General features: G+C 30.8%; 1 protein-coding gene and 1 long non-coding RNA gene across 2 annotated transcripts; both read left to right on the top strand.

Annotated features, from left to right (window-relative positions):
* Positions 1 to 2,155: 2,155 nt before the first annotated feature.
* Positions 2,156 to 2,808, top strand: LOC135151629 (uncharacterized). Its single transcript, XR_010290383.1, has 3 exons — positions 2,156 to 2,256; positions 2,383 to 2,551; positions 2,696 to 2,808. It is a non-coding gene; the product is annotated as an uncharacterized LOC135151629 (long non-coding RNA).
* Positions 2,809 to 20,252: 17,444 nt separating this feature from the next.
* LOC108214737 (protein IQ-DOMAIN 32) lies at positions 20,253 to 25,583 on the top strand. Its single transcript, XM_017386900.1, has 6 exons — positions 20,253 to 20,629; positions 22,091 to 22,423; positions 22,523 to 22,744; positions 23,373 to 23,453; positions 23,554 to 25,171; positions 25,257 to 25,583. Exons 1-6 carry the CDS (start codon positions 20,546 to 20,548, stop codon positions 25,274 to 25,276), a joined length of 2,358 nt encoding a protein of 785 aa, XP_017242389.1. The 5' UTR covers positions 20,253 to 20,545; the 3' UTR covers positions 25,277 to 25,583.
* Positions 25,584 to 27,166: the final 1,583 nt, after the last annotated feature.

Below are 27,166 nucleotides of genomic sequence, written 5' to 3'. Positions count from 1 at the left end.
GTAATATAATGTATATCTTTAATCTCGTATGGATACATAAAAGTATTTCAAAATATTAGTTTCTTTTATAAATTCTTGTAAATAATTAAAATTTTATATTATTAAAATTTTAATAACTCTGGAGTTATATTCTTAACAAAATTTAGCCATCAAGATAATCGATTTTAAATTTAAAAAATGAACCACAATTATTCAAAATATTATTTATTCGAAATTCTCATTCATTCAAATATGATCCAAGTTTGACAAATGATTCAATAAAATATAAATCTCATACACATTTTAAAATTTTTAATATATGTGTTAGTTAAATTTTATATTCATATACTATATCTATGTAACATAAGCTAAAATTTCTTATAAACACACATACATAAATCAATACAAAACTTCTTAGCATACTATTAAAACAAAACATTTTATATATTATAATAGTCGAATATATTTATAATTTAAATTCTGTTCACCATAATATTTTTTTATTTTTTAATTAGAATATAAGATTTTCCTAATCAAAAATATGAAAATCGCTAAAAACAATACTAAACTTTTGTTCATTCAATAGTCTAAATTTTGATTTCAACCAACAATATTCACAATTAACTTTATAATATTATTAAAACATATAAATAAATGTAAAAAATTTATTTTTTATTTTGAAATTATTAATTCAAAATTAAAAATAATAACAATTAAGATAGCTGTAGGTTTCATATTTTTTAATATATATTTTTTTAAACTGCAAACTAGGTGAACCAAGGCAAACCGCGAAGGCATATCACACATTCTCTTCTTTTGGGAGTCGAATCTGACAAGAGGATATAATTAAGTCCATCCTTTAACCAGCTGAAGCAACCTTTGCGGGCTATATTTTTCAATATTACCTTCCAAGCAAATTAGAAACTTTCTTAAAAAATTTCGAAATTAAAAATAATAATTTCTTCATATCTGTTATAATCATTTTACGACCAATTCGATGCTTATTTATTAATTTTTAATTCTCTTATATTGAATTTAAATATTGCTACAGATTAGTTAAATATTTATTATAATCATTTTCATTATACTGAACGTAAATTCTTGACTTATCATTTATTGTCAAAAATAAAAATTATTAAAAGTAATTAAATAATTTTTTAAAGAATATATGAAATTAAAATCTTGAAAATAAAAACAATATTGTGAAAGAATAAAAGTTGTATAACTTAAAATTATGTTCATATATATAATTATTTCTACTATATCGCTTATATTTATAATTTATAAGATATTCACATTATCTATAAAATACTCCTAAATTTAATAAACAAAATTTGATACTTTTCGTATGAATAAAATATAAATGAATGTTCAGTTATGATTGCATAAAAAGTTAGGTGACTTATTTAGCGAAAAAAAAAAAAGAAAGAAAAAAGTTAAGTGACTTGCCTGGGTTGACTCACTGCACAAAAAATTAAGCATACGCAGAAAACAATAAGAACAGATGAAGGATATCATAGTAATTTCTGATCACTGCACGAAGTAAAAAATTACTGCATTTAGCAATCATGTTTTTGTTTCTCTCAGCAGTATTCAATCTATCTTTATATTTATATAAAGGAGGTTCCTGCCACGCTGACGTGGCAGGCCCTGCAGCCTTTTTTTCAAATTCTATGATTTTCTGGATTTTTACTCTTTTATAATTTTTTTAAAAGCTAGCTCATGAAGAGTCACTAGATCGGTGTCTTTTTAGTATCCCGTATATCAAACGCCTTTAGAATTTAGAACCTAGAACCCCGCAGCATACAAAACCCATTCTCCCAACTCAGCACAATCTCTCTCAAAAGTCTTCCTCGCTATCTTTTTCATCGATCGCGTCTTGTAAATCCAATCATCAATCCATCAGTCCATAAAGCTTTGTGATGAATAGTTTTTTTTAAAATGTAATTGAGCTTTCTAGAGGACAGGATGATCTGTTTGAATCTTTCTTTGTTGAGAAATGTTGTAAGTGTATTTGTATGTTTTGAAAGATATTAAATTGTGATTACTCGGATGTTGTTGATTTTGTTGCTTTTGTCTAATCATTTTTAGAGTTTCTACAGTTTACTATCTGATTATGAAACTGTGTTGAGTCTCTGTGGATTTTCATGTGTAGGCAATCATGACCGACGAGGGAGAAAAGACTTGCCCTCTCTGTGCTGAAGAGATGGATTTGACTGATCAACAGTTGAAGCCGTGCAAGAACAGTTTCTTCAACGGAGAAATCCTCATGAAGATGTATGTGCACTTCCTTATCTTTGTCAATTTTTCTGTCCGTGTACTTGAATTTTTGTTTGTGTTTTATTAGGGTTTTGATGTTCAATTTGTCGGGGATTTTGATTTTTTTTTATTGTTGATGATCAGAATAAAGTCTTAGATTTGTGTAGAATGTCGCAAGGAAAGGTAAGGAAGATCCAACTGTGAGTTAAATAAAAAGAACCCTCCAGCGCCGGTGGAAACTGTTTTAAGTGACTGCTCCTCAACTGCGGTTTACCAACCTAAGCCCAAGAGCTGTCGTTACATTCCGCAAGTGGTAATTTAGATTGACTTGAAATTTTGTTTTTATATTATGTTTCGTGTATGTGCCTTATGTCTTCAGTTAATGTGAATTTTGCTGTTCTGGCTTGAAAAAAGTATATGGAATATTGACTTTGTTTTCACACCATTATTCTTGCAGTGTCATTGTGGAAACCTTGAAGGTGGATAGCCTGCAGAAGCTTTGTTCATCTTTGGAACCCATCCTTCGTTGAGTTGTAAGACACATCCTCCGTAGAGTTATTAATTAATATATATTGCTCTCGTAACATGAGTTCTCCTGAAAACAAAAAAGAGTCGAAGTGGTTTTTCTTCTCTTTTAGTGGAAGTTTACTCTCTTATTACATAGCCTTGGTATATATGTACTGTATTAGCTACTACCTCCATCCCAAATTAGATGTCCCCGTTGACTTTGGGCACGTAACTTTAGGTGCATTGACCGTCTACTTCCGAAATTTATTTTTTTATTTTTTCTTTTATAAATGAAAATTTCATATTTTAATTTTTATTTGCAAAAATAAAATTTTAAAAATAAGTCACGTATCTATGCGGTCAATGAACCTTAAATTGTGTGCCCAAAGTCAACGGGGCCATCTAATTTGGGATGGAAGGAGTATTAAACACTGAAGAATATTTGTTGCCTGGGTAAAAGTTCCGAGGCCACGAAATTCCAGGTTCAGCTAATGCAAAGTGCTCTGGTGCTTTTTAATGTAATACGTTTCTTAATTGTAGTTTTAGTTAATAGTCAGTATGGTACATACTTATGTAAAGGAGGTTCTTATATTTCTTATATTTATATAAAGGAGGTTCCTGCCACGCTGACGTGGCAGGCCCTGCAGCCTTTTTTTCAAATTCTATGATTTTCTGGATTTTTACTCTTTTATAATTTTTTTAAAAGCTAGCTCATGAAGAGTCACTAGATCAGTGTCTTTTTAGTATCCCGTATATCAAACGCTTTTAGAATTTAGAACCTAGAACCCCGCAGCATAAAAAACACATTCTCCCAACTCAGCACAATCTCTCTCAAAAGTCTTCCTCGCTATCTTTTTCATCGATCGCGTCTTGTAAATCCAATCATCAATCCATCAGTCCATAAAGCTTTGTGATGAATAGTTTTTTTAAAATGTAATTGAGCCTTCTAGAGGACAGGATGATCTGCTTGAATCTTTCTTTGTTGAGAAATGTTGTAAGTGTATTTGTATGTTTTGAAAGATATTAAATTGTGATTACTCGGATGTTGTTGATTTTGTTGCTTTTGTCTAATCATTTTTAGAGTTTCTACAGTTTACTATCTGATTATGAAACTGTGTTGAGTCTCTGTGGATTTTCATGTGTAGGCAATCATGACCGACGAGGGAGAAAAGACTTGCCCTCTCTGTGCTGAAGAGATGGATTTGACTGATCAGCAGTTGAAGCCGTGCAAGAACAGCTTCTTCAACGGAGAAATCCTCATGAAGATGTATGTGCACTTCCTTATCTTTGTCAATTTTTCTGTCCGTGTACTTGAATTTTTGTTTGTGTTTTATTAGGGTTTTGATGTTCAATTTGTCGGGGATTTTGATTTTTTTTATTGTTGATGATCAGAATAAAGTCTTAGATTTGTGTAGAATGTCGCAAGGAAAGGTAAGGAAGATCCAACTGTGAGTTAAATAAAAAGAACCCTCCAGCGCCGGTGGAAACTGTTTTAAGTGACTGCTCCTCAACTGCGGTTTACCAACCTAAGCCCAAGAGCTGTCGTTACATTCCGCAAGTGGTAATTTAGATTGACTTGAAATTTTGTTTTTATATTATGTTTCGTGTATGTGCCTTATGTCTTCAGTTAATGTGAATTTTGCTGTTCTGGCTTGAAAAAAGTATATGGAATATTGACTTTGTTTTCACACCATTATTCTTGCAGTGTCATTGTGGAAACCTTGAAGGTGGATAGCCTGCAGAAGCTTTGTTCATCTTTGGAACCCATCCTTCGTTGAGTTGTAAGACACATCCTCCGTAGAGTTATTAATTAATATATATTGCTCTCGTAACATGAGTTCTCCTGAAAACAAAAAAGAGTCGAAGTGGTTTTTCTTCTCTTTTAGTGGAAGTTTACTCTCTTATTACATAGCCTTGGTATATATGTACTGTATTAGCTATTAAACACTGAAGAATATTTGTTGCCTGGGTAAAAGTTCCGAGGCCACGAAATTCCAGGTTCAGCTAATGCAAAGTGCTCTGGTGCTTTTTAATGTAATACGTTTCTTAATTGTAGTTTTAGTTAATAGTCAGTATGGTACATACTTATTAAACTGGATTTTGGTCAGTAGCTACTCACACTAGCATGTTTAAATGGTCGAAATTCTATATTATCTTCCAGAGTTGAATGGAGTGGTCTGTTAATAGATTACCCGAAGCCAAGGCTGTAATGCAGACATCCGAGAAAACATTAGGTGCTTCGGGTCTTCTGGATGATTACTACTTGAATTATTAGGCTGCGGCAGTAGCAAGCAGATAGCCAGTGGAGGAAATGATAATCTCCTTCACATATAGGATAGATCCACCACTTCTTCAAATTCTCCAACACATTGGCTTTTCTGACTCGAAGATTATACAGCTGTTGTGAAAGCTCTAGCTTGGTGTTCGTTTCAGGCAAATCTGCTTGCATCTGGAGGAGGTCGTCGTGATAGGTGCACCAGATTTTTTCACTCAGGCTCACAGGTTTGCAGTCTGTAGGCTGTGGCCATATCTCTTTGTAGATGTAAAGGTCGTGCTTGGTATCCAATTGATAGACATTTCAGTTAAATCCAGTAGCACATTAATTAAGCAGTCGGTGTAGAATGGAAGAACAAGACAAAACTCTAAAGATCTCGCCATGAATTGTGCAGAAGCTTTATAGATACATGATATTATAATTCAATCTGTCTGAAACTACTTGGATACAACTAATTAAAAATATAAGAAACCTAAATTGGAATTTAAGTCCAGGAGAAAATAGGTTTATAGCAACCCTTACATTTTTTTTGTCCACTGAATAGGTTCTATGTACGGCCAGTCTTATTCTTGATTTAGATTCTAATCCATTACTTATAGTGCTTTACTTCCCCCAGATCTATATGCACACTTGATTTAGATTATAATCCATTACTTATAATGCTTTACTTCCACATGATTTATATGCACCCCAGACTCATCAGCATAGAACATAGTTTCTCCATTGGAGATCCAAGGACAAGACAGAGTAATTACAGTTTACAAGCACATGAATTCAAAGCCCTTGAGCAAGTAGTTCAAATGAATAAAAATATATTTGATAAAGCACATAAAAAATCACTTATTAACATCAACACAATGAGACTTTTCTTGGTCCTGCGTTGCTTTCTTTATCAGTTGTGTATTATTTGGCCTTGAGCTAAAACGGCTGACTTAGAAATGATATGCTTGAACCTTATAGATTTTGTTTGCAAGTTTTGCTTTGCGCATAATTTACTGCTCTGGAGATTTAAATCTATTCATCCTGATCTTGAAAGGCCCTGCTCTCAACCAGGTCATAGTCAGTTAAGTCTCGTATGTATATAAATTTTGGTGTGTTAATGTTTGTTTGCCTAATCTGTTTATGTTCAAAGGTGGAGATGAACCCGACTTGCGAATAAAGGAAGTTGCGAGAGTTCTGTCAGGAACACAAAATCACGATAGCTGCTCTAATGAATATTGAAAAGTCAAAAGGGAAATCTTCTTAACGGTATCGGTTTCTTAGCAGTTATAAAGTTGTCTCTTTGTACTACAGATAATTGGCTAATCCTGACACTTGTCTTGCTTCTCATTCACGACGCTTGCTTAGATTATCTGTTATCCTTCTACTAAGCATTTGTGTTCCGCCTTCCATGAATAAGACAGTTTAAGCACTTCTAGCTGGCAACTTGTAGAAGTCAATTTATCTTATTTTTTCTCTGTTACTTTGTTCTGTTTAGCTTTACATATGTACATCATTCCACAATCACTTATTATATTATTGTAAGTTGTGACCTCAGGTAGAAATTTGACTATTTTATATTATATGTTTCAGAATGGGTCTATTGATGAACTTGGAGAAAAATGTTGTTCTTTGATGAGAACCTTAGTCTAATGATACTTATAGTTCTTATTGTGTGGCAGCAGGATATTTTAGGATGGTGTGAAGTGGATACATACTCGCTTGGCCTGGATGCTGAAGATGCTTGTAGTGCCAAAGCTACTTCTTGTGCTTGTGATTCTCACTTTTAGACTATTATTATTCAATCTTTTCTTATATGCAAGCTTAAAATTAAATTAACTTGAACATCATTGTATCTATTTCGAGTGATTTGCCATATAGTATAGCGAATTTATAGGTATTGTTTAATGTTTTCTTAGGTTTTATTCTCATATTATATTGATCTCTTCTCTATTTGAAATATTTTTACTTTTCTTCTTTTCCATTCATAGTGCCGGTATGCTTAATAGTTTGCTGAACTGGCCATTTCTCATCTTACCAACCTGAAAATGAAATGATGCATTGCCCCTTTTTTAGTGACACCGCATGAGCTTGTAGTTCTATTGTACATTTAACAAATAAATCAGGGATGATCTTACTAGAAAGAAATGAATGGGAATAAAACTTCTTTTTATGAATTTCTTTCAAAAAGGAAAATATGATATAAATATTCACAGTATCCTAAATCTAAATTATATCAATATTTGCCGGATGATAGCTAATTTTTTACAATTACAAATTTGAGTTAAATTTGAAAAATAGAACATAAATGAAGAATTTCATGTAACTCGATTACTAGAATAAAAGATTAAATACAAGAATTTTTATAATTAATAACATTTTTTATTTTTTATTTTAATTACAAAAAGCCTTAAAAATTGTAAATCATATAGGTCTCTTAAAATATATTATATTCAATGATTTTCTCACTCGCGCGGAGCGCGTTTTCCTCTCTAGTTTATTACTGTAAATAATTAAGGGCTGGTGGACCCTGCTAGACCCCTGGATGGCTAGATTGGTCTTCCTCGAATAATTTACTCCGTAGATGTTTCATAATCGAGAGAAAAATTCACATCTCCGATACCAAATAACAAAATTTTAAGACAATATTAAATAATTTTTAACAAATTATTCTTCTTTTTTTTTTTGAAAATGAGAATGAATCTCAACCGATATGATTCGACAATTCACCGTGATAATTCTTTCATTCAAGAAAGCTTATCATCTAACTATCGGACATGCAAGATGACCGGGGAAATTTAGATAATAAAACTTTAATGTCCGAAAAGAAAAATCCATCTTCTTCCAAGCATCCTGAAAATATAAACAAATGAACAGGGAGAATATAAGTCCATATATATGACTGATTATATATATTTATATAATTAAAAAATAAAGGATAATATATCCGATAAATAATAATTATTAAAATCACGTGTATATCATTTCAAGTAGTGAAAAGGAAATTTATTAAAGTCCCAACCAAAGATGGATCTTTGGTGAGACACGAAGGGAAAAAATAATATACCAAAAATATAAAATAACAATTATTAACAAGCCAACAAAATGGCACATAATTGCAGTCAACAAAGTGGCACATATCCGAGCCAACAAAGTGGCACATAATTGCCCCTTACAAGCTAATAATATGTCATCAATCATGACCACCCATAAATGGTAGTACAAAATTAGCCATTAATAGAAGCACAATTAACATACTAACCGATTAAATGAGAATCAAGACATTTTCAAAAAAATTCAAATAATTTCCATTTGTACAAAAGAATCAACTTTAACATGATAAAGGAAATTCTAATTAAAGAAATTCAAATTTTTATACAATGTACGTGGAATCTAAATAAAACATCAATCACTAAATTTACTATAGCAATTACTAAAAAGGTTAATATCAAAATTTAAAATATAAACACATGAGTCGATCACTATAAAAAGAAATAATATTGCATGATAGATATTGTCTTTATTGTAACCGAAAAAATTAAAAATTTAATGCCGACAATTAAACCCGAAAATTAAATACAATTTTATAAAACTGAAAGTATAAATTATGCCAAAAATTTAATCAAAGATAATACAACCACCACCGCAAACCACCATCATCTCCCCGGAATCTAATATCTCGTAAGAACAACATATTAACACTAAATCAAAATCTATGTTTGGTCAAGACTCAAGATTGCAAGGAGCTTATTCTTACGCAAGCAAATATCAAAATGCAAAAGATATATTTTACGAATAATAATATTAAGATTTGATGAACATATCTACATTATCAACGGATCACATAAACAATTAAGAGTGTGAATTAGAAAAAGTGCACCTTAATTTTGCGGAGTATATTCATCCAAAATGAGTCGTTTTCAAAAATGTCCTTGTAGATGTCGGTGAGTAGATCGAGATCCTAATATTTGATTCAGTTGAAAACGCAAATCGGATGGATCAAATAGTGTGAATAAGAGAGCAAAAGAGATCAAAACACGTTACACTAAATTTTTTATCTAAACATACAAAGAAATATACATAATTTATGAGAGATGCACAAATAAAAGAGAGAGTCCTACCTCTAGAATACTATATATAGATTTTGATATTTTGATATTTGTCCATGTTACATGCTATAATTTGAATTTTGTGTTTTAATTAGAAGATTAATTGGTAGAAATTTGTTGCTGATTATTGTACCTGAATTTTATAATTCATGGGGGTCATTTATGATGGCTTTATTGTGCCTCAATGAGGTAATATTACGCCATTAATGGTTGAATGTTTAATTGGTGTACACCAAATATATTGCGCCATTAATGGTTGAATGTTTAATTGGTGTATACCAAATTTATAGTGTTGATAATGGTAATTAGCTAAAATCTGGATACATTTGTTTGCCATGATTTTGTCTTATATTCAAATAGATATGGCTTGATATGTTTTCAGTTTTCAATTATACTTTCTTATTTAGATTTTTAATATCTTTTGATATTATCTAGTTGAGATTTAAATTTTATTATGTATTATTTTATTAGGTATCTAACCAAAGATATATCACTATCTCTTTGGTGTAGATTTATAAAGATTTATTTTAAATTAGTTTTATTTTACTTTCCTTATTTTTTAATATTTATATTATAGTTTAATTAGGAGTTTGTTGACTCTTTTCCTCTTTCTTTTTTGATATTTTTATTTTCTGTATGAATTTATTATTTTCTTTTTTTGCATTGTATTTTTTCAGGGTACGCAGGTGGAAAAAATATTGATAGCGGGACCTTTTATGGGTGTTTTCTTATCGAACATTAAAGCTTTATTGTCTAAATGTCCCGGTCATCTCTGCATGTCCGAGGGTTAGATGATAAATTTTCTTGAACGAAAAGAACTCCTTGCAGCTGCTATTGTATTCGGATACAATTCATTATACGAGAAAGTATCTTGTGACAAAAAAAAAAAATTATCAAGAAAGACGAAAACTTTGATGAATTTAATGCTGGTAGAGTATGATTTTATATGTAAAAATACAAGAAAAACAAAGGGTTTATGTAAAGATAGAATCTTTTTACAAATAACAAATTATTCTTTTTAATTATTTTCTATGGTCATAATCACCAGGTGATAATTCTCCTTTCTGGGTCCATCAAACTACATAGTATTAAATTATCTTTTAGAGTATAATATTAGGAATAAGAATGAATTGAATTATAATTCTTGAGCATTATAAATTGTGAAGTAACCGACAAGCTGATAAACTTAGTTTGATCAAGTTTGATCAAGGAACAGAATAAGCTCTTGCACATCTTACTTGACTTTAGAAGCAAGCTTAATTGCGTACTTAAAATGGAAACTTAAGGCCCCATTTCTTGCACTTACATTATTATTTTCAATTATATTTTGACTGCATTTTTATATTTGGCATTATAAGCATTTTCAACATTAAATTTCACTACAATTTTATTATTGCCACCAATTGGGTGATTTAAAGTGCCAACTGCCAGGCATGTAAAAGAAAAACGAACAAATTTGCAGTTAACATGCAAATATGCAAGCAGGGCATCCGCAAAGGGGGATACACAGAATATATCTATGAGTATTTGTAATAATGCTGTCTGAAGAAAGGTGAAAAGTCACAAATTAATCAGTTTTAATCATTGGGTTGGTCTTGGGTTCTAGCCATGTGAAATGGGCTCCATTTCCATTTTATTCTTCCAAGTTTGTTCAAAGAACTGACATCTCAGCTAGCCTTATTTTCTCGGTGGTTGTGCTTGCTCGGCAGATTCTGATTTTTATAATTTATTTCATCTGTTTTAGTGGTTATATTTTAATTTAATTAAAAAAAATTTAATTTGTCCAAAATCTTCAATAAATTCTAAATCAATACTCAATCGATTATTTCTGATTTCTACATTATATACCCAACTTCTACTTAACTGTTTAACCAATTGAGAAATTTTTATATTTTTAATATATTGATCAAGGTATTCGGATTGGAACTTTTGTCTCTCAACAACTTATAGGACAACAAAGTCGGCACTTCTCTCAATATTACAATGTCAGACTATCAAAGTAAAATTTACATGACGGCATAACTAATACTCTATTTGATTATTGTTCTATGATTATCAGGTGTTCGATTTTGAATCGGCGATGTATGATAACTTTCAAACCGCTAGTTTTATTATTTTTTCTATTTTACTAGAGATATATTTTACTTTGTTGCAAGATTTTATATTCGTAATCGTACAGAAATAAGATTATGGGATATGTTATTATTATGAATTGAATAAAACAAATCTTTTCATATTTTTTTTGATGAATTTCGTAATCATTCCTTTCGGATTCTTAATATTACTGATTTATGCACGTTTATACACACATATGTTGATCCTAATTTACGTGCTGCTTCATTTTCATTTTGTTGAGTAGTTCTCGATCAAATATTCTTATTATATGAAAATCTTTATTTATTAGTTACATAATTGTAAAAATCAAGATCAAATCCTGATTAATGCTGATTAAAGATTAATCGGATAATTGAAAATTAATTAATAGGATTAATCAGATTAAAAATCAGATATGTTGTAATATTATAATAATATTAATTAATTAATTTAATTTATTATATAGTATACTGTTAAAAATATTTAAATAATTAATCAAATTTTAAAATTATATTAAGAAAAAACTTTACAGAAAATTAATGATTTTTTTAACCCGTCATAAAGACAAAGAGCCCATGCTTATTTATGTGTCCTCCATATGTCGACACGACAAGTGAATAATTAGTTGTGATAATAAAACCACCGCAGTTGAACATGGGTACTCTCTGTACTCATGTGCCTAAACATGTCAGAGAAGATGCTGGTTCCAGGCTTCCAAGCAAGCAATATAGTTATTGTTCACGCAGATAGGATCATAGGAGTATTCTAACAAAGAAATATGAAATCTATAAACTTCCTAGATTAAAAAATTTAAAAATAAAATTATCACTTTTCGTAACTTAGTCGTAATTAGAAGTTCAGAAATCAGAACTGGTTCCTTTCCATCCGAGTTACATCAGCATCATACTTATATTTTCTTCTTAAAGTTAAGGAAATAATAATTGATATTAAGACATAAATTAATGTTAAAAAATCATATTTTACAGAAAATAAAAAAAATATTGGCACGACCTATTTTATATATTTTGGCCACTTTTCGAACTTGTAGTATTTCATTTATAAAAATATAAAATATCCGCAACATACAAATAGATGGTGTTTTGGTACGTGCATCAACTGTGTATGGAGATGAGTTGAGAACGATTAACGAGAGAAACACATTGTAAAACGTTTTATGAACACAGCTACATTCAAAACCTATGAAAATCACTTCTTCCATTCGAAGCATCTAATTTGTACGATAAGTCAAACTCAAAGCTCACCTATAATGCTTTATCCGGTACATTAACATAGCAATCATCTACCAACGAAAGATGCTGTATGTATATTTCGATTAAAAAATAATTGAATCACATAATGAGCGAGCTAGAAGTTTAATTAATCTATTCATTCCACACAACAAATTCTTACCTGCATCGTGCCATCGTCAACGTGACTACTTGCATTTTCAGCTCTCCTGTTTTAACTGAGGAGAGGACCACCTCTTGCATAAAGTAGATAAGAATTATGTTGTCTCCTTTTCGTAACTTACATATAGTTACATGTCCGTTTATCGTTCTCTTAGTTCTTGTTATATTATACTTAGCTTATAACCCGTGCAACGCACGGGAGCTTTTTAATTATTTATAAATATTTTAAATATATTTTAAATGATGCGAAAAAATTTAATTTATAAATAATAAATCAAAATTGTATGTATCATGCCAAATTATTAAATTCTTTCTATCAAATTTTAAATTAGTTTATGTGGAATATGTGACGCCAACTCCCGTTAGATTATATTTATAAATGTATTTTATATTAGAATTATTATAATGCGATTTAAATATTTTTCTAAAAAATTTTATGGTTCGAGATTAAAGTTGATAAACATAATTTGTTTCGAATTAAGAAGATGAATCATAAACATGCAATAAGATGGTAAAATTTGTTTTGGATTAAAAAAAAGTTTTTGTATTCGTTCCTCAAATAAATCGGGCTTATTAATTTTAAAATATATTAGATAAAAATAATTTTGTGACGGTGCGATTTATATGATTGTACAAATAAAACTGGTAGAAAATATTTATTTTAGATTAATAAAAATCACAAACACGTGAAAGACATAATTTGTTTTGGATTCAGAAAAGAAATTATAAACATGCAAATAGATATTAGTTGTCTTATGGAACGGAAGTTAATTTTGTTCTAATCTAACGATGCTTATTTGTTCAATATATGATCCGATGGATAAAAATAATTTTGTGACGGTGCGATTTATACGATTCTACAATTAAGATTGGTAGGAAATATTTATTTTGGATTAAAAAACCAAAAACACGTGAAATACAGAATTTGTTTTGGATTTAGAAAAAGAATTATAAATATAGATAAGAATTATGTTGTCTCCTTTTCGTAACTTACATATAGTTACATGTCCGTTTATCGTTCTCTTAGTTCTTGTTATATTATATTTTTATTAGAAGAAAAGTGAAATCATAAAAAATATTATTAATGTCTTAGAGTATCTCCAATCCTATATTATAATACCTTAGTCTACCCAGGTATGCAGTTAACCAATCAGAAAAAAGGAATTATTTTAGGACCAATCAGAAGTCATTCCTAAATTTTAGACCAATCATATTGATTCTCCAACTTTCCTTCTACCACTATATGCAGTTAACCAATCAGAAAATAGGAATTATTTTAGGACCAATCAGAAGTCATTCCTAAATTTTAGACCAATCATATTCATCCTTCAACTTTCTTTCAACCACCTTATGCAGTTAACCAATCAGAAAAAAGAATTATTTTAGCACTAATATTATTTATTATACAATATAATTAATCAACTCCTTTTCATTATCTGATTATAACTCAACTAATTAGACTCCTTTTCATTATCTAATTAAAAAAATAATCTAATTAGATAATAATAGAATTTGAGATTTACTTTAAGTAATTTAATTTAATTCAATTCAATTTATGAAAAAATAAATTATTTTAGGATGTTAACCAATAAAAAAAGAGGAATTAATTTAGTACCAATATATCATTCCTTATTTTAGGCCAATAATATTTATCCGTTAACTTTGGATAATTTTAAAACGAGTCTACCGAGGTATGCAGTTAACCAATCAGAAAAGAGGAATTATTTTAGGACCAATCAGAAGTCATTCCTAAATTTTAGATCAATCATATTGATTCTCCAACTTTCCTTCTACCACTATATGCAGTTAACCAATCAGAAAATAGGAATTATTTTAGGACCAATCAGAAGTCATTCCTAAATTTTAGACCAATCATATTCATCCTTCAACTTTCTTTCAACCACCTTATGCAGTTAACCAATCAGAAAAAAAGAATTATTTTAGCACTAATATTATTTATTATACAATATAATTAATCAACTCCTTTTCATTATCTGATTATAACTCAACTAATTAGACTCCTTTTCATTATCTAATTAAAAAAATAATCTAATTAGATAATAATAGAATTTGAGATTTACTTTAAGTAATTTAATTTAATTCAATTCAATTTATGAAAAAATAAATTATTTGAGGATGTTAACCAATAAAAAAAGAGGAATTAATTTAGTACCAATATATCATTCCTTATTTTAGGCCAATAATATTTATCGTTAACTTTAGATAATTTTAAAACAAATCAGAGTCCATCCTCAAATGCAGTTAACCAATCAAAAAAGAAGAATTATTTTAGGACTGATCAGATGTCATTCCTAAATTTTAGACCAATCATATTAATTCTTCAACTTTCTTTCAACCACCTTATGCAGTTAACCAATCAGAAAAAAAAAAGAATTATTTTAGCAGTAATATTATTCATCATCCAACTTTTCTTCTATTAAATTTTATCCAAAATATTAACCACATACAAGTTAATCATGAGTTAATCAATATAATTTTTTATTACACAATATAATTAATCAGCTCCTTTTCATTATCTGATTATAACTAAACTAATTAGACTCCTTTTCATTATCTAATTAAAAATAATCTAATTAGATAATAATAGAATTTGAGATTTACTTTAAGTAATTTAATTCAATTCAATTCAATTTATGAAAAAATAAATTATTTAGGATGTTAACCAATAAAAAAAGAGGAATTAATTTAGTACCAATATATCATTCCTTATTTTAGGCCAATGATATTCATTCTTTAACTTTAGATAATTTTTGAACAAATCAGAGTCCATCCTTAAATTTTTTTATATGAATAATCAATAATGATATGTTTAGATCAATTTGATAAATCTTTTTTAAAATTATACGAGTCTCCACACCTTACAGATTAGAACGAGCTTTTTATTTACTTGATGGCAAAGAAAAACAGTTTCCTTCTGTTGCGGTGGATAAAATATTAACATGTTACATGACGTGCATGGTCTTTCGAGTATTATATGATATATAAAATTAGATATTTACTATTTTAGAAAATTAAATTCACACTTAGCCAATATAAACATCGTTTTTATAATTATAAATATATAATTATAATGTGATTGGTTAACTGCATATCTGGGTAGACTCAGGTATTATAATATAGGATAAATACAAGTTAGCATCCAGAATGACCAGTTTTCATAAACCTCAGTGATTTTATAATTTACTAAGACAATTTTTTTATTAAATCCATAAACTTTATTGACATAAGTGAATTTTTACAAGATATACATTTTTACGGCATACTCGATTGAATTTAATAATTTTTATTATTTCATAAATAAGTTAAGTGCATACAAATTATCAGAAATATGGCTATAATGACAATTATGCAAATTAAATGAATATGCGTATAAATCAATTAAATTATATAATATAATAATAACGACTGATATTAGGCATGTATCCATCCGATCCGATCGACCTTAACCCAACATTACTTTATTCAATAGGGGAAATTAAAAGAAATTATGACCTTGAAATTACCCGCCCGCTCGCGTCCCCATTCACTAACTGGCTCCCCAGTTCTCATATATATATATTATAAAAAATTTATACATATATATTACAATATTGTTAAAATTAAAATAATTTTATACAAGTCCACCCATAAATTTTCATATGACTAAACAATATTTGTAATTTGTTGCGGTGGTTAAAATATTAACATGTACTAGCCTTTAAACCCGTGCAAAGCACGGGCGGGTATATGATTCGTAATTTATTAATTATAATTTAATTCTTAACATCATTTTATTAGTATTTTAGTATAAATGGATTGGATTTTAGTTAAATTTTATTAAGCAACTCGTTATATCTTTCAACGGAGATTTAGCTTTCACAATTTATTATCTATCTATAAATATTTTTCTGTATTAATATGTGACAGTTTATTATTCAATTTAAATCAATTTTTTTATATTTCATATATCTTCATATGTTACGTAATGGCTCGTGTTTGTAATGAAATAGAATACGTAAGTGTTAAATTTCGAGTAGAATACGTTATAATTAAAAAGTAGCGTCTTTAATTATTTATATGTACTTTAGACAGAAGATATTGAAAATTGTATATTTATAATTAGTTATACGTTTATTTATAAGTAATTTTTAATATTAATATATGTTATTAACAATAGTTTCACCTTTTTGTTAACTAATTATAAATTATATTTAAAAAGATATTAATATACATAAGGACTCTTTTTAGTATATGAAACTGTTTAATAGATATCTACTTGTAGACTTTTAGTTTTAGAGAAAAGTATCAAACCAAAATTTTGTACGACTACAAATTATACCTATGTTGGCTTATTATAGTATAGCATAGATTACATGACATACATGGTTTTTTGAGTATTATATAATATAAAATTAAATATAAATTATTTCTAATTTGTTGCGGTGGTTAAAATAATTTTATACGAGTCCATCCATAAATTTTTATATGACTAAACAATATTTCTAATTTATTGCGGTGGTTAAAATATTAACATGTATTACATGACATACATGGTCTTTTGAGTATTATATGATATAAAATTAAATATTTTGTATTTTATAAAATTAAATTCATACTCATCTAATATAGTGAAAATGCCCTAAATAACTAATATTTATGTAATGCATGCCCAAAATAACAAACGTCGAGTTTGATGCTTTTTTGATGCCTCTTTTAACCAATCAGTGGCGCATTCAAAGGATGCGTGTATATGAATCAAGTGATTTAACCACTGCGGAGTACTTCTGATCCAAATAAAGACAACCCATGCATATTTCTTCATATCCAAAATAGCTTTGGACTCCGTGATGCTGTATGTATGATCATATATGTGTTTTCAAAAGGGAACAAAAAAAAATGACACGCATTCTGACTATGCGTGTTTGTTGGTCACGCATACTATATATGCGTAACTTGCAAGCAGATTTAAAATTTAGTTTAATTCTCACACACGATTGATGCTCATGCACAAAATCAGCCAAAGCATGCGCATTAACTAGATCCGCACACAGTATTCGCATTCAGAGAATGCGACTCTTTGTGGTTATTTTGGTCGATTTTAGTGTGGGTGATCATTATGGACAATATGCGCAGAAAATGAGTTATATTGGATATTCACCCTCTAATATAAACATTGTTTTTATAAGTGTAAATTTATAATTATAATGAGAAAAATAATATAAAATAAACACAAGTTAACATACAGAACGACCAATATAGAAATCTCACAATGACTTTACAATTTACTAGGACAAAATTTTCATTATGTTCGTGATTAAAATAGATATAAAAATAAAATATATTTATCTTTTTAAATTCATAAAATCTTATTTACATGAGTGATTTTGTTACAAATTTATACTTTTAAGGCATGCTCCATTGAATTTAATAATTTATATTACTTCGTAAATAAGTTAAGTGCATACAAATTTTCTAAACTATGGCAACGAAGACTAATCATGCGGATATAAATGAATTTTTGCGTACAAATTAATTAAATTATATATTATAATAATAATGACTGATATCAGGGGATGCATCCACCCGACCCGATCGATCTTAATCTGACATTACTTTATTTAATACGGAAAATTGAAAAAATTTATGGCCCCCAAAAAATTACTCGCCCCGCTCCCTTCCTTCCCTGTTTACTAACTGCCTCCCCAATCCTCATATATACTATAAAAAAAATTCATACATAAATATTACATAATTGTTGACGATAATATAATTTTATATGTACATTTTTTATTCTCTTATTAGTTTTCAATATCTCATATTATAAAAACAAATTAGTTTAGATCAACATCGGTGCAAATTCAGGATTCAGTATGAAATTGAGATAATTCAGATTTTGGATCCGAAACCGGGAGCAGGATTGCATTCGCATTCCATGATCTCTAAACGATAGTCGATCCTTATATAATATTTGATTGAAAAGAAAATATGATTATTTCATTTCATATAATATGAGGGTGTTGAGTAGAGTATTTAAGAAATAATATTGTTTTTTTAAAAAATTTATACCTATATTATGTAATAAAATTATATAAATGATAAAACAATATGTACTTGAATTTGTAAGTATACAAACTTATTTTTATTTTATAAAAATAACCATTCGGTGCGCAGCACGGGTAAAATGCTAGTGAGCTTCTCAAACAAGCTATTAATTCTAAATTCAGAGAGGATATGAAAAATTAGAGTTCCAACGGGCTCCTAATAGCTCTTTAAAAATTTTAGCGCTTCCTCTCTCTCCTTTCTTTAAAAAAGCATCTAAGTGCTTCTAATGAAACAACCCGGGTCAAATCCCGAGTCTTTTTCGAAAATCGGGTCAAGTCCCGAACTCCGAATCCGAAAATAAGCCAAATAGACTGGCTCAATTGCAGCAACTTGGGTAATCCACAAGCCCACCACAGGCCCTCAAAAGATCATGATTTGTTGGTGCAATTAGTAGTAGTACTTATGCTTATAAACTGAACTAAAATCTCCACACTCCTCGATGTGGGACTGGGGTGTTACATCTAAGTTCTTTCCATTGAATAAAATAATCACTTCTTTTTATTTCTATTCACTTCCCTTTGATTATTTCTCCAACTTTTTTCTCAAATAATAATAAAATATAAATAAAGAGCAAGATATAAAGAGTATGGTTGGAGTTGTCATGATATTCAATATATTAATTTAATAGGAGCCACATATTATATTATTTTTAAAAAAAAGATTCATAGGAGACGTAAAAATTGGTATCCAAACTGACGTGAAGGGAGTAACTAAGTATGTACTCCCTCCGTTTCAATTTATATGTTCACTTTCAAGAAATTTTTTTGTTTCAAATTACTTGTCCACTTCAACTTTCAATGCAAAATCATATTTCTAAAGTCAATTCTACTCCATATATCTCTTATTTATATTTACTAGATCAATCTCGCTTCACATATTTTGAGCATTTAATGCAATTAATGAATGAACAACCATTTTTTTTAAACTGTGTGATTTTTTTTAAAGTGGACATCTAATTTGAAACGGAAGGAGTATTAAAATACAGCAACAGACGCTAGTTTATGTTCTAAATTGAAGTTCGTTTAGCATTTTCATGGTTAAATGTAATATTCAATCAAAGTATCTACGAATTGCTACCTAGAAACCCGCGATGTATGCGTCTCAGCTGATTTCGTCAAGAAAACTTAAATTTCTAGTGAACTGATATTATGACTGATATTATGATGGGAACTTAAATTTCATTTGAAATTCTGAATTTAATAAAATTATATATTTGGATAAAAAATATATTGGATATGAATTTCATTTAAAATCAAAAATATTTAAATACAATATAAAATTGAGAATGTAAAGTTGCAACTCAAATTATGTCATTTAAAATTCAAATTGAAATGAAGTTATTTACAAAAGATAATTCTAATACACCATATTTTTTATTTTTTTTTCTTTTGCAAGAATATATATTTAATATTAAATTGATAACTATTTTAAAACCATTGAAGACCTGGAGTGATTATTAAGCTTTATGTTAAGTACAGTTATGAAAGGAAGTGCGTTGTCCCAACGGTTACATAAATCTAAACACGGATTTGAAACACAAAATTAAGGTAGAATTGAGGGAGTGTGTTTAAGTCCGCCTCCACGTTACTCTTGCACTATACACTCCTACTAGTATCTCTTGCACTATTCTCCTACTGTAGTTGTAGAATGTTATAATTGCTGCTGCTACAATTTCCAACCAACTCATGGAGTAATTATATTATCTTGGATGTTTGTGTAGTGGGTAAAACTGAGCTGTGTTTATCACTACTTGTTGTGCTCTAGAGAGAGAAACAAGATTAAGACAAATACACACACAACAGAGAGAGAGAGAGAGAGAGAGAGAGAGAGAGATGGGAAGATCCACTGCATCTTGCTTCAAGATCATTGCTTGTGGAAAAGATTCTGTTGATAGAGACGACCTTCAGCTTTCTCAGGTATATATGTCTAGATTTCTATCTTTTTTTTTTGTTACATTGTGTATTAAACTTTATTTATCTGACTAAAGTCTTGATCTTTTATGTTTTTATTTTATGGGCATTTCTTTGAATTATGGATTAAGTTGATTTAATTGTTCATGGTTTGATTTGTTGGTTAAGTGATTGGAGATGCTGGATTCTGATGCAATTAGTTTGCTTTTTAAGTCATCACACTTGCTGAAGGGTTTGGATTTGAGATTACTTGGTGATGTTAATTGTTAATGCTCGAGATTGTGTTTGTTGCCTCTCCGATATTCCCAATTTGAAAATGCACGTCACCTTCGATGGTTGTATAGTCATGATCTTTAGGGTCTGTGTGTGAGTCTTCATATTGGGGGATTGGAACAGATAACTGGATGACTGAGTTAAAGGAAGTTGACCAAACATTTCCTTACCATCTCTGATCTGAGTGATCTCCCAAATTTTTAGCCCATTATTAGTGATCTATGGTTGCAGGATTGCAATTATGTAGGGTTATTATCTATCGGATTGTTAGCATAATAAAAACACACTGATAGTAAGTTGGCATTTTCATTGGTTATATAATACTAAAGTTGGACCTATTTACAATCTCAGTAAATTTTCTTTCTGATTTGCTTTCATTGAGGAAAATATCATTTTTGGCACTAGATTCTAATTCCTTGTTGGCATGCAGCATTTCCTGTGGCCGTATAAATAGCATTGTAATCATAAAATTTTGCTCAATGAATTGGTGCTTTTTTTATGTCGGTCCTTTTTGGCATCTTTAAGGTGTCATGGTGCGTTTGAAGTTGCCGTGTTATCATTGCAATTATGTTTCAATGTCTAGGACTATAACTTTATTACTGTCATATTGTAAACATTTGGGCAATGTATTACGTTGTAGATCTCATTTATAGGATAGATGGTTTCCGGTTGGTGACTTCCTTACCATATCAAAAGGTTGGTAGTGTGGAAAATATGGATAATACACATGACTACCGACACTAGCATCTTGCAATTGCTCTACTGTTTTCTTTTGTTTCATATTGTATAATTCTCTCTTAGAGACTTTCTTGAATGAATCTTACTCTATATAACCGATGCACATTCCTGTTATATTATGAGATACCTTTAAAAATGCGCCTCTCTCAGTTTTTACTGGCATCTAAACTTATTTAGTTTAAAGAGAGACCACTGAACTATATAGCAGATGACACTAATAGCTCCTTAGTGCTATTGACTAGCTAATGTTCACTGTAGCACATACTATCTAGTGTCCATTTTTGGGTTTACTTTGCTAATATTCTGAATTAGCTGTTGATTCCCTTCATCTTATTTACATACAACACAGTGCCCTTTATCCCCCCCCCCCCCCCCCCCCCCTCACACCCACCCACCCACCTACTCTCACACTCACTCACTTTCACACTCTAAAAAGCTTAATTTTGAATTCATTAGAGCAAGGCTTCTACCGATAAACGTGGATGGAGTTTTGGGAAGAGATCTGCCAGGCATCGAGTGCTAAGCAACACTGTGATATCAGAAATTCCTTCTTCTGACAGTAAGGAGATCCCTGAACCTGCTTGTGCTGACTATCAGATCCAAACTAGAGCTGCTATTCCAGAAAAATCGTCTGATGTGGAAAGGACTGAAGAGATGCTGCAGCTATCAGCTTCAATAAACTCAAAATTTCCGGAGTCCGTAGCTGTTGCAGAAGTGGACACCAAGCTTGATATCCAACCTGATGAATCTGTAGTTACTGTCATACAGACTGCTATTAGAAAAGTGTTGGTAAAAATTTCTTGATCTTTTAAACTTCTTGTTCCTAGAAATTCATTATATTTCTAGACATACAATATCACTTTTCTGTGCATCACTATACTTTATCAGGCTGAAAGAGAACTGTCAAAGCAAAAGAATATAGTCAAGCTGCAAGCAGCTGTACGAGGACATTTGGTTCGAAGGCATGCTGTGGGATCTTTACGCTGTGTGCAAGCCATTATCAAAATGCAAGTTCTAGTTCGTGCACGTCGTACTCGCCTTTCCGCTGTTGAATCTACTGATGAAGAGAAGCTACATGAAAAGCTTGAGAAATATAATCATACACAAAAGGTACTATGAGACAGCTGTATTGAGTCTATTGACTTTCGACAGTAATGTTATTTTCACTAAAGCTCTCCTGTTATACCTCATGTGTCATCCACCCGTCCTTATATTTAGGGTTGCTCTGTGGTATATAAATGAAATTTTGAGTTGATATAGAATTAATGAATTTTTTTGATTCGATTTACCTTCTAATAGATACTTTGAAAAATCTTCTGTTTATACTTCGCAGCAATAATAAATATTGCTAGACTTGCTCCCAGTCACTAATTAAATAGGAGTATCCAACTACCCAAGCAGCTAATGTTACTTATTATAGCTACACTTAGCCTGATCATCTGAGGGACAGGAACTGCTGAGGGAATGTTTTTTGAAAACTGTTCTGCTGATTGAGTTTTTGTGAAAATTTTAATGCAGGCTCTCATTATCACATGCAAACAAACTCAACATCTATTTGTGTAGATTTTAAAAATTGCAATGTGTTCCGCGAGATTAAGCTTTTTTAGAAGTAAAAATATTATTATGAAATGCAAAGTGCACTTAATGCTATTCTTCCTATTTACTTTTTACCTAATTTAGGATAATTTGTCACCTTCCCACCACAATACTCACGTTTTATCTTTCCACCGTGTTTCAGGTAGATAGAAATTCGGGAGCCAAACCAGATCTAGCACATACATCTATTGAAAAGCTACTTAGTAACAGGTTTGCTCGTCAGGTACACATCTCAGTTTTTTTTTGTCAAGTTATACAACTGTTTCCTTAAAGTAACATGCCGCAAGTTTTGTTAACTAACATAAATATATTTTTAATTAAAGCTACTGGAATCATCACCAAGGACGAAATCCATGAACATCAAGTGTGATCCCTTGAGACCTGATTCAGCTTGGAAATGGTTGGAAAGATGGGTGTCAGTTTCACCTTTAGAAATTGAACAATCACCAAAATCCGAACCAGTTACAGAAATAAAGGAGCACGAGGTAATGAAACTTCCTGAAAGACATGTGGAAACTACGTGTCCAGCTGAAGAGGGCGCTGAATCGACAGATTTAAGGTACCAAGGTACAATGGCAGCTGTCCCTTGCTTTAACCCCGACACCACTGAAGCCATAGTGCCATCTGAAATTGAGCCAAATTTGGTAAACCAAAATTTTGAGCAGCCTCAGCCTGAATTCTTGGACTTGATAAAGTCAACTGAGAATTTACATCAACTTCCTGATAAAGATAAAGCATCAGATTCAAGTCCTCAAGTAGAGCCCAAGTCCCTCTCTAGCAAGCCTGATTTGGAGGAGCAACCCAAAAGATCAATGAAAAGAGTTGCCTCTGAAGAACCGGAGACCGAGGGACGGAAGTTTGTGTATGGATCAAGGAAGGCTAGTAATGCTGCATTTATTGCAGTCCAATCAAAATTTGAAGACCTAACTTCTGCATCCAATTCTGGAAAATCAGTCAACATATCCAATCAAGAAAGTGAACTCAAAACCTGCGAGGATACAGTCGCCTCTGTAGATGATTCGTTTAAAGCACGGGACACTAGCTTGGCTGATTGTGCTGTGTCCTCTGTTACAAAGGTTGTAGTTGGTGAGTCGGAATGTGGAACTGAACTTTCTATATCTTCAACTCTTGATTCACCAGATCAGTCTGAGATTGGAGCTGTGGATGAGCAGGAAGTCCATATTGCACAGGAAGCAGTGGAGAATCCCAAGAACACCACAAACATAGTTTTTGAAGCTAGGGTAGATGAACCCATCAAGCTAGATACTGACCTAGCAAATCCCATTACAACTCAGTTGGAGAAACATATCACTGATGAAGAGGTTGTCACTGCAGAATCCTTAAAACCGGATGATAGGTTGGAAGAAAATACATCCGATACGCAGATAAAATTGGAACATGAAGCAGTTAATCAAATGTGTAAATCATCACCGGAAGCATCTCCAAGAAGCCGGGCAACTGTCCAGGAGTCCCAAACTACGCCTTCTAGCCAGGTATCTACAAAATCTAAAAAGTCTAGAAGTGAGAAATATGGATCCAGCCAAAAGCGGAAGTCTTTATCTGTCGGTAAACGATCCCCATTACCCAGTAACGATTCAGGTGTTAGAAGTAGTTTAGAACTATTACCAAAAGATCAGAGATCTGGAAAACGTCGGAATTCTTTTGGTTCAGCAAAAGCAGATCAGGTTGATCAGGAACCAAGAGATAGTAGCAGCAGTCAATCTGTCCCTAGTTACATGCAAGCAACAGAATCTGCAAGAGCTAAAGCTTATGCTAACATCTCGCCAAGGTCAAGTCCCGATGTGCAAGACAAGGAATTGTATATTAAAAAGAGGCATTCCCTGCCTGGCACCAACGGCAGGCAAGGTTCACCTCGTATACAGCGCTCTATGTCTCAGGCACAACAGAGCACAAAGGGAAATGGAAGCAATCCTTCTCAGGGTATTTTCTAAAGCCTTCTAGCCATTTTCTTTTGTATTGTTCATGTAATCTTTTTTCACTTAAATTTTAATTTCGCTTTTGTCAGAAAGAAAATGGCAGCGTTGAACTGAAGAAACGAACAAGGAAGATGACAACTTGAAAATGGTTTATGTACAAAGTTGAGATGTGCATGGGTTTGTAACAGTCCTGAAAAGACTGAAAGACAATTTTCTGCACCCTTTTTCTTCTGGAATTTGTGGATCAGAGGTTTTGAAAGTTTTACTGCACTACTGGTAACATTGTTCGTGTTTGTCCGAGTTTATGTTTTTCTTTCGTTATTTATCAGATTTTAAAATCCCTTGTAACATGTGTTTGGTTTTTCTTTTGTTTACTTCTTTTTTTCTGAAGGAATATATGGGTTTTTTTTACTTCATTTCACGTTTCATATTTTGCAAAACCGTTGATATCTATTAAATGGGGGTACGGTCCTGACCTACATATGTTAGTATCATATGTTTCGCGAATAAAAACACTGAACCGTTCAACTAGATGCATATACAGGGGTGCTATAGTGTCGTTCGGCGAAAAATTATCTCATTCTAGGATTTTTTTATGCCTAACGTTTTCTACGTTGAATATATGCTATTATCATTTGTAAATTCTGTATTAGCTGCCTTTTTTAAAAAATCTAACAGCAGAAAGTGACGGTTTAAGATATGTCTACCGTATAAGATACTCCCTCCACCCAAATTAGATGAGCTCGTTGGTTTCGGGCACGCAGTTTAAAGTCCATTAACCGCATAGCTACATTACTTATTTTTAAAATTTTATTTTTACAAATATAAATATGAAATTTTCGTTTACAAAAGGAAAATTAAAAAAATAAATTTCGGAACCAGACGGTCAATGCACCTTAAATTACGTGTTCAAAGTCAACCAGCTCTACATATAATTTGGGATAGAGGGAGTATGTTAGTAAATATTTATATCATCATGATGTTAAATGCTATAGATCCCATAAAAGGTATTCTGGGTCGAGATGAAGCGGTGTGGAGCATTCATATTTTAAAACATGTTTAAAACATTTTTTTTGCATCCATGAAATCCGAGGGTATTCGATTGGGATTGTTTGAAATACATTAAAATTTTGAGGTATTCAATTGGGATTTTAAATTATGCTTTAAAATCCGGTGGTATTCAATTGGGATTTTAAATTATGCTTTAAAATCCGATGGTATTCAATTGGGATTGTTTAAAATCCATTAAAATTTGATGGTATTCAAATGCTGGTGGATTTTTTTGCATTTCATAAAATGATGGATGTTGTGGCATTCTTCGGTGTATTTTTAAGTTTTTTGAAATCCCATCAAAATCAATGGAATTTTGAAGTATTGTACTTAAATCCTATCTAACTCTGGGACATTTTATCAAGAATCCGCACAAAATCAAAATCACGTATAATCCGTTGAAATCTATAAACTAAAAACAATCCATTAAAATCCCAATCGAATACAACCCGTAAATACTGCTATCTAAGGAAGGGCAAGAAACCTAAAAGTATAGGCAAAGAGGTAAAGACGATGTACTTGTTGATGAATTCGTAAGGGCATACGAACATTTTGTACACCCTCACACCTTTGCTAGAGCCATTGGAGGTCAATTGGAAGATGTCAGAATGCCCCTGAATTAAATCCATTACGGTTCCCTTCAACGAATCTCGGGCTTGGGATAGGTTTCCATAAACAGAGGATTTGATTTAATTAACTGAATGTCAAAAAATCGGAATAATTTCGGTTTGATTAAGCGATATATATATATATATATATATATATATATATATATATATATATAGGGGCTTACTCCACTAGAAACTAAATTAGCCTAGAAACTAGAAACTAGTCCTTGACCAGTTTTTCATCACTGTTCTTAACTACAAAAATCACTCATTTGTATATTAAAAATCACTAATTTATATATGTAAAATCTGACAAATATATATATATAAATACACATATA

The sequence above is a fragment of the Daucus carota genome, chromosome 3 (assembly GCF_001625215.2).
Source record: "Daucus carota subsp. sativus chromosome 3, DH1 v3.0, whole genome shotgun sequence".
Classification (NCBI taxonomy): domain Eukaryota; kingdom Viridiplantae; phylum Streptophyta; class Magnoliopsida; order Apiales; family Apiaceae; genus Daucus; species Daucus carota.
The sequence above is the reverse complement of the archived record's forward strand: the minus strand, read 5'-3'. Positions and strand labels throughout refer to the sequence as shown.

Coding starts and splice junctions, on each gene's coding strand:
- LOC108214737 (XM_017386900.1), top strand. CDS start 20,546: ATGGGAAGATCCACTGCATCTTGCTTCAAGATCATTGCTTGTGGAAAA. Junction 20,630..22,090: donor ACGACCTTCAGCTTTCTCAG/GTATATATGTCT, acceptor TGAATTCATTAG/AGCAAGGCTTCTACCGATAA. Junction 23,454..23,553: donor GTAACAGGTTTGCTCGTCAG/GTACACATCTCA, acceptor TTTTAATTAAAG/CTACTGGAATCATCACCAAG.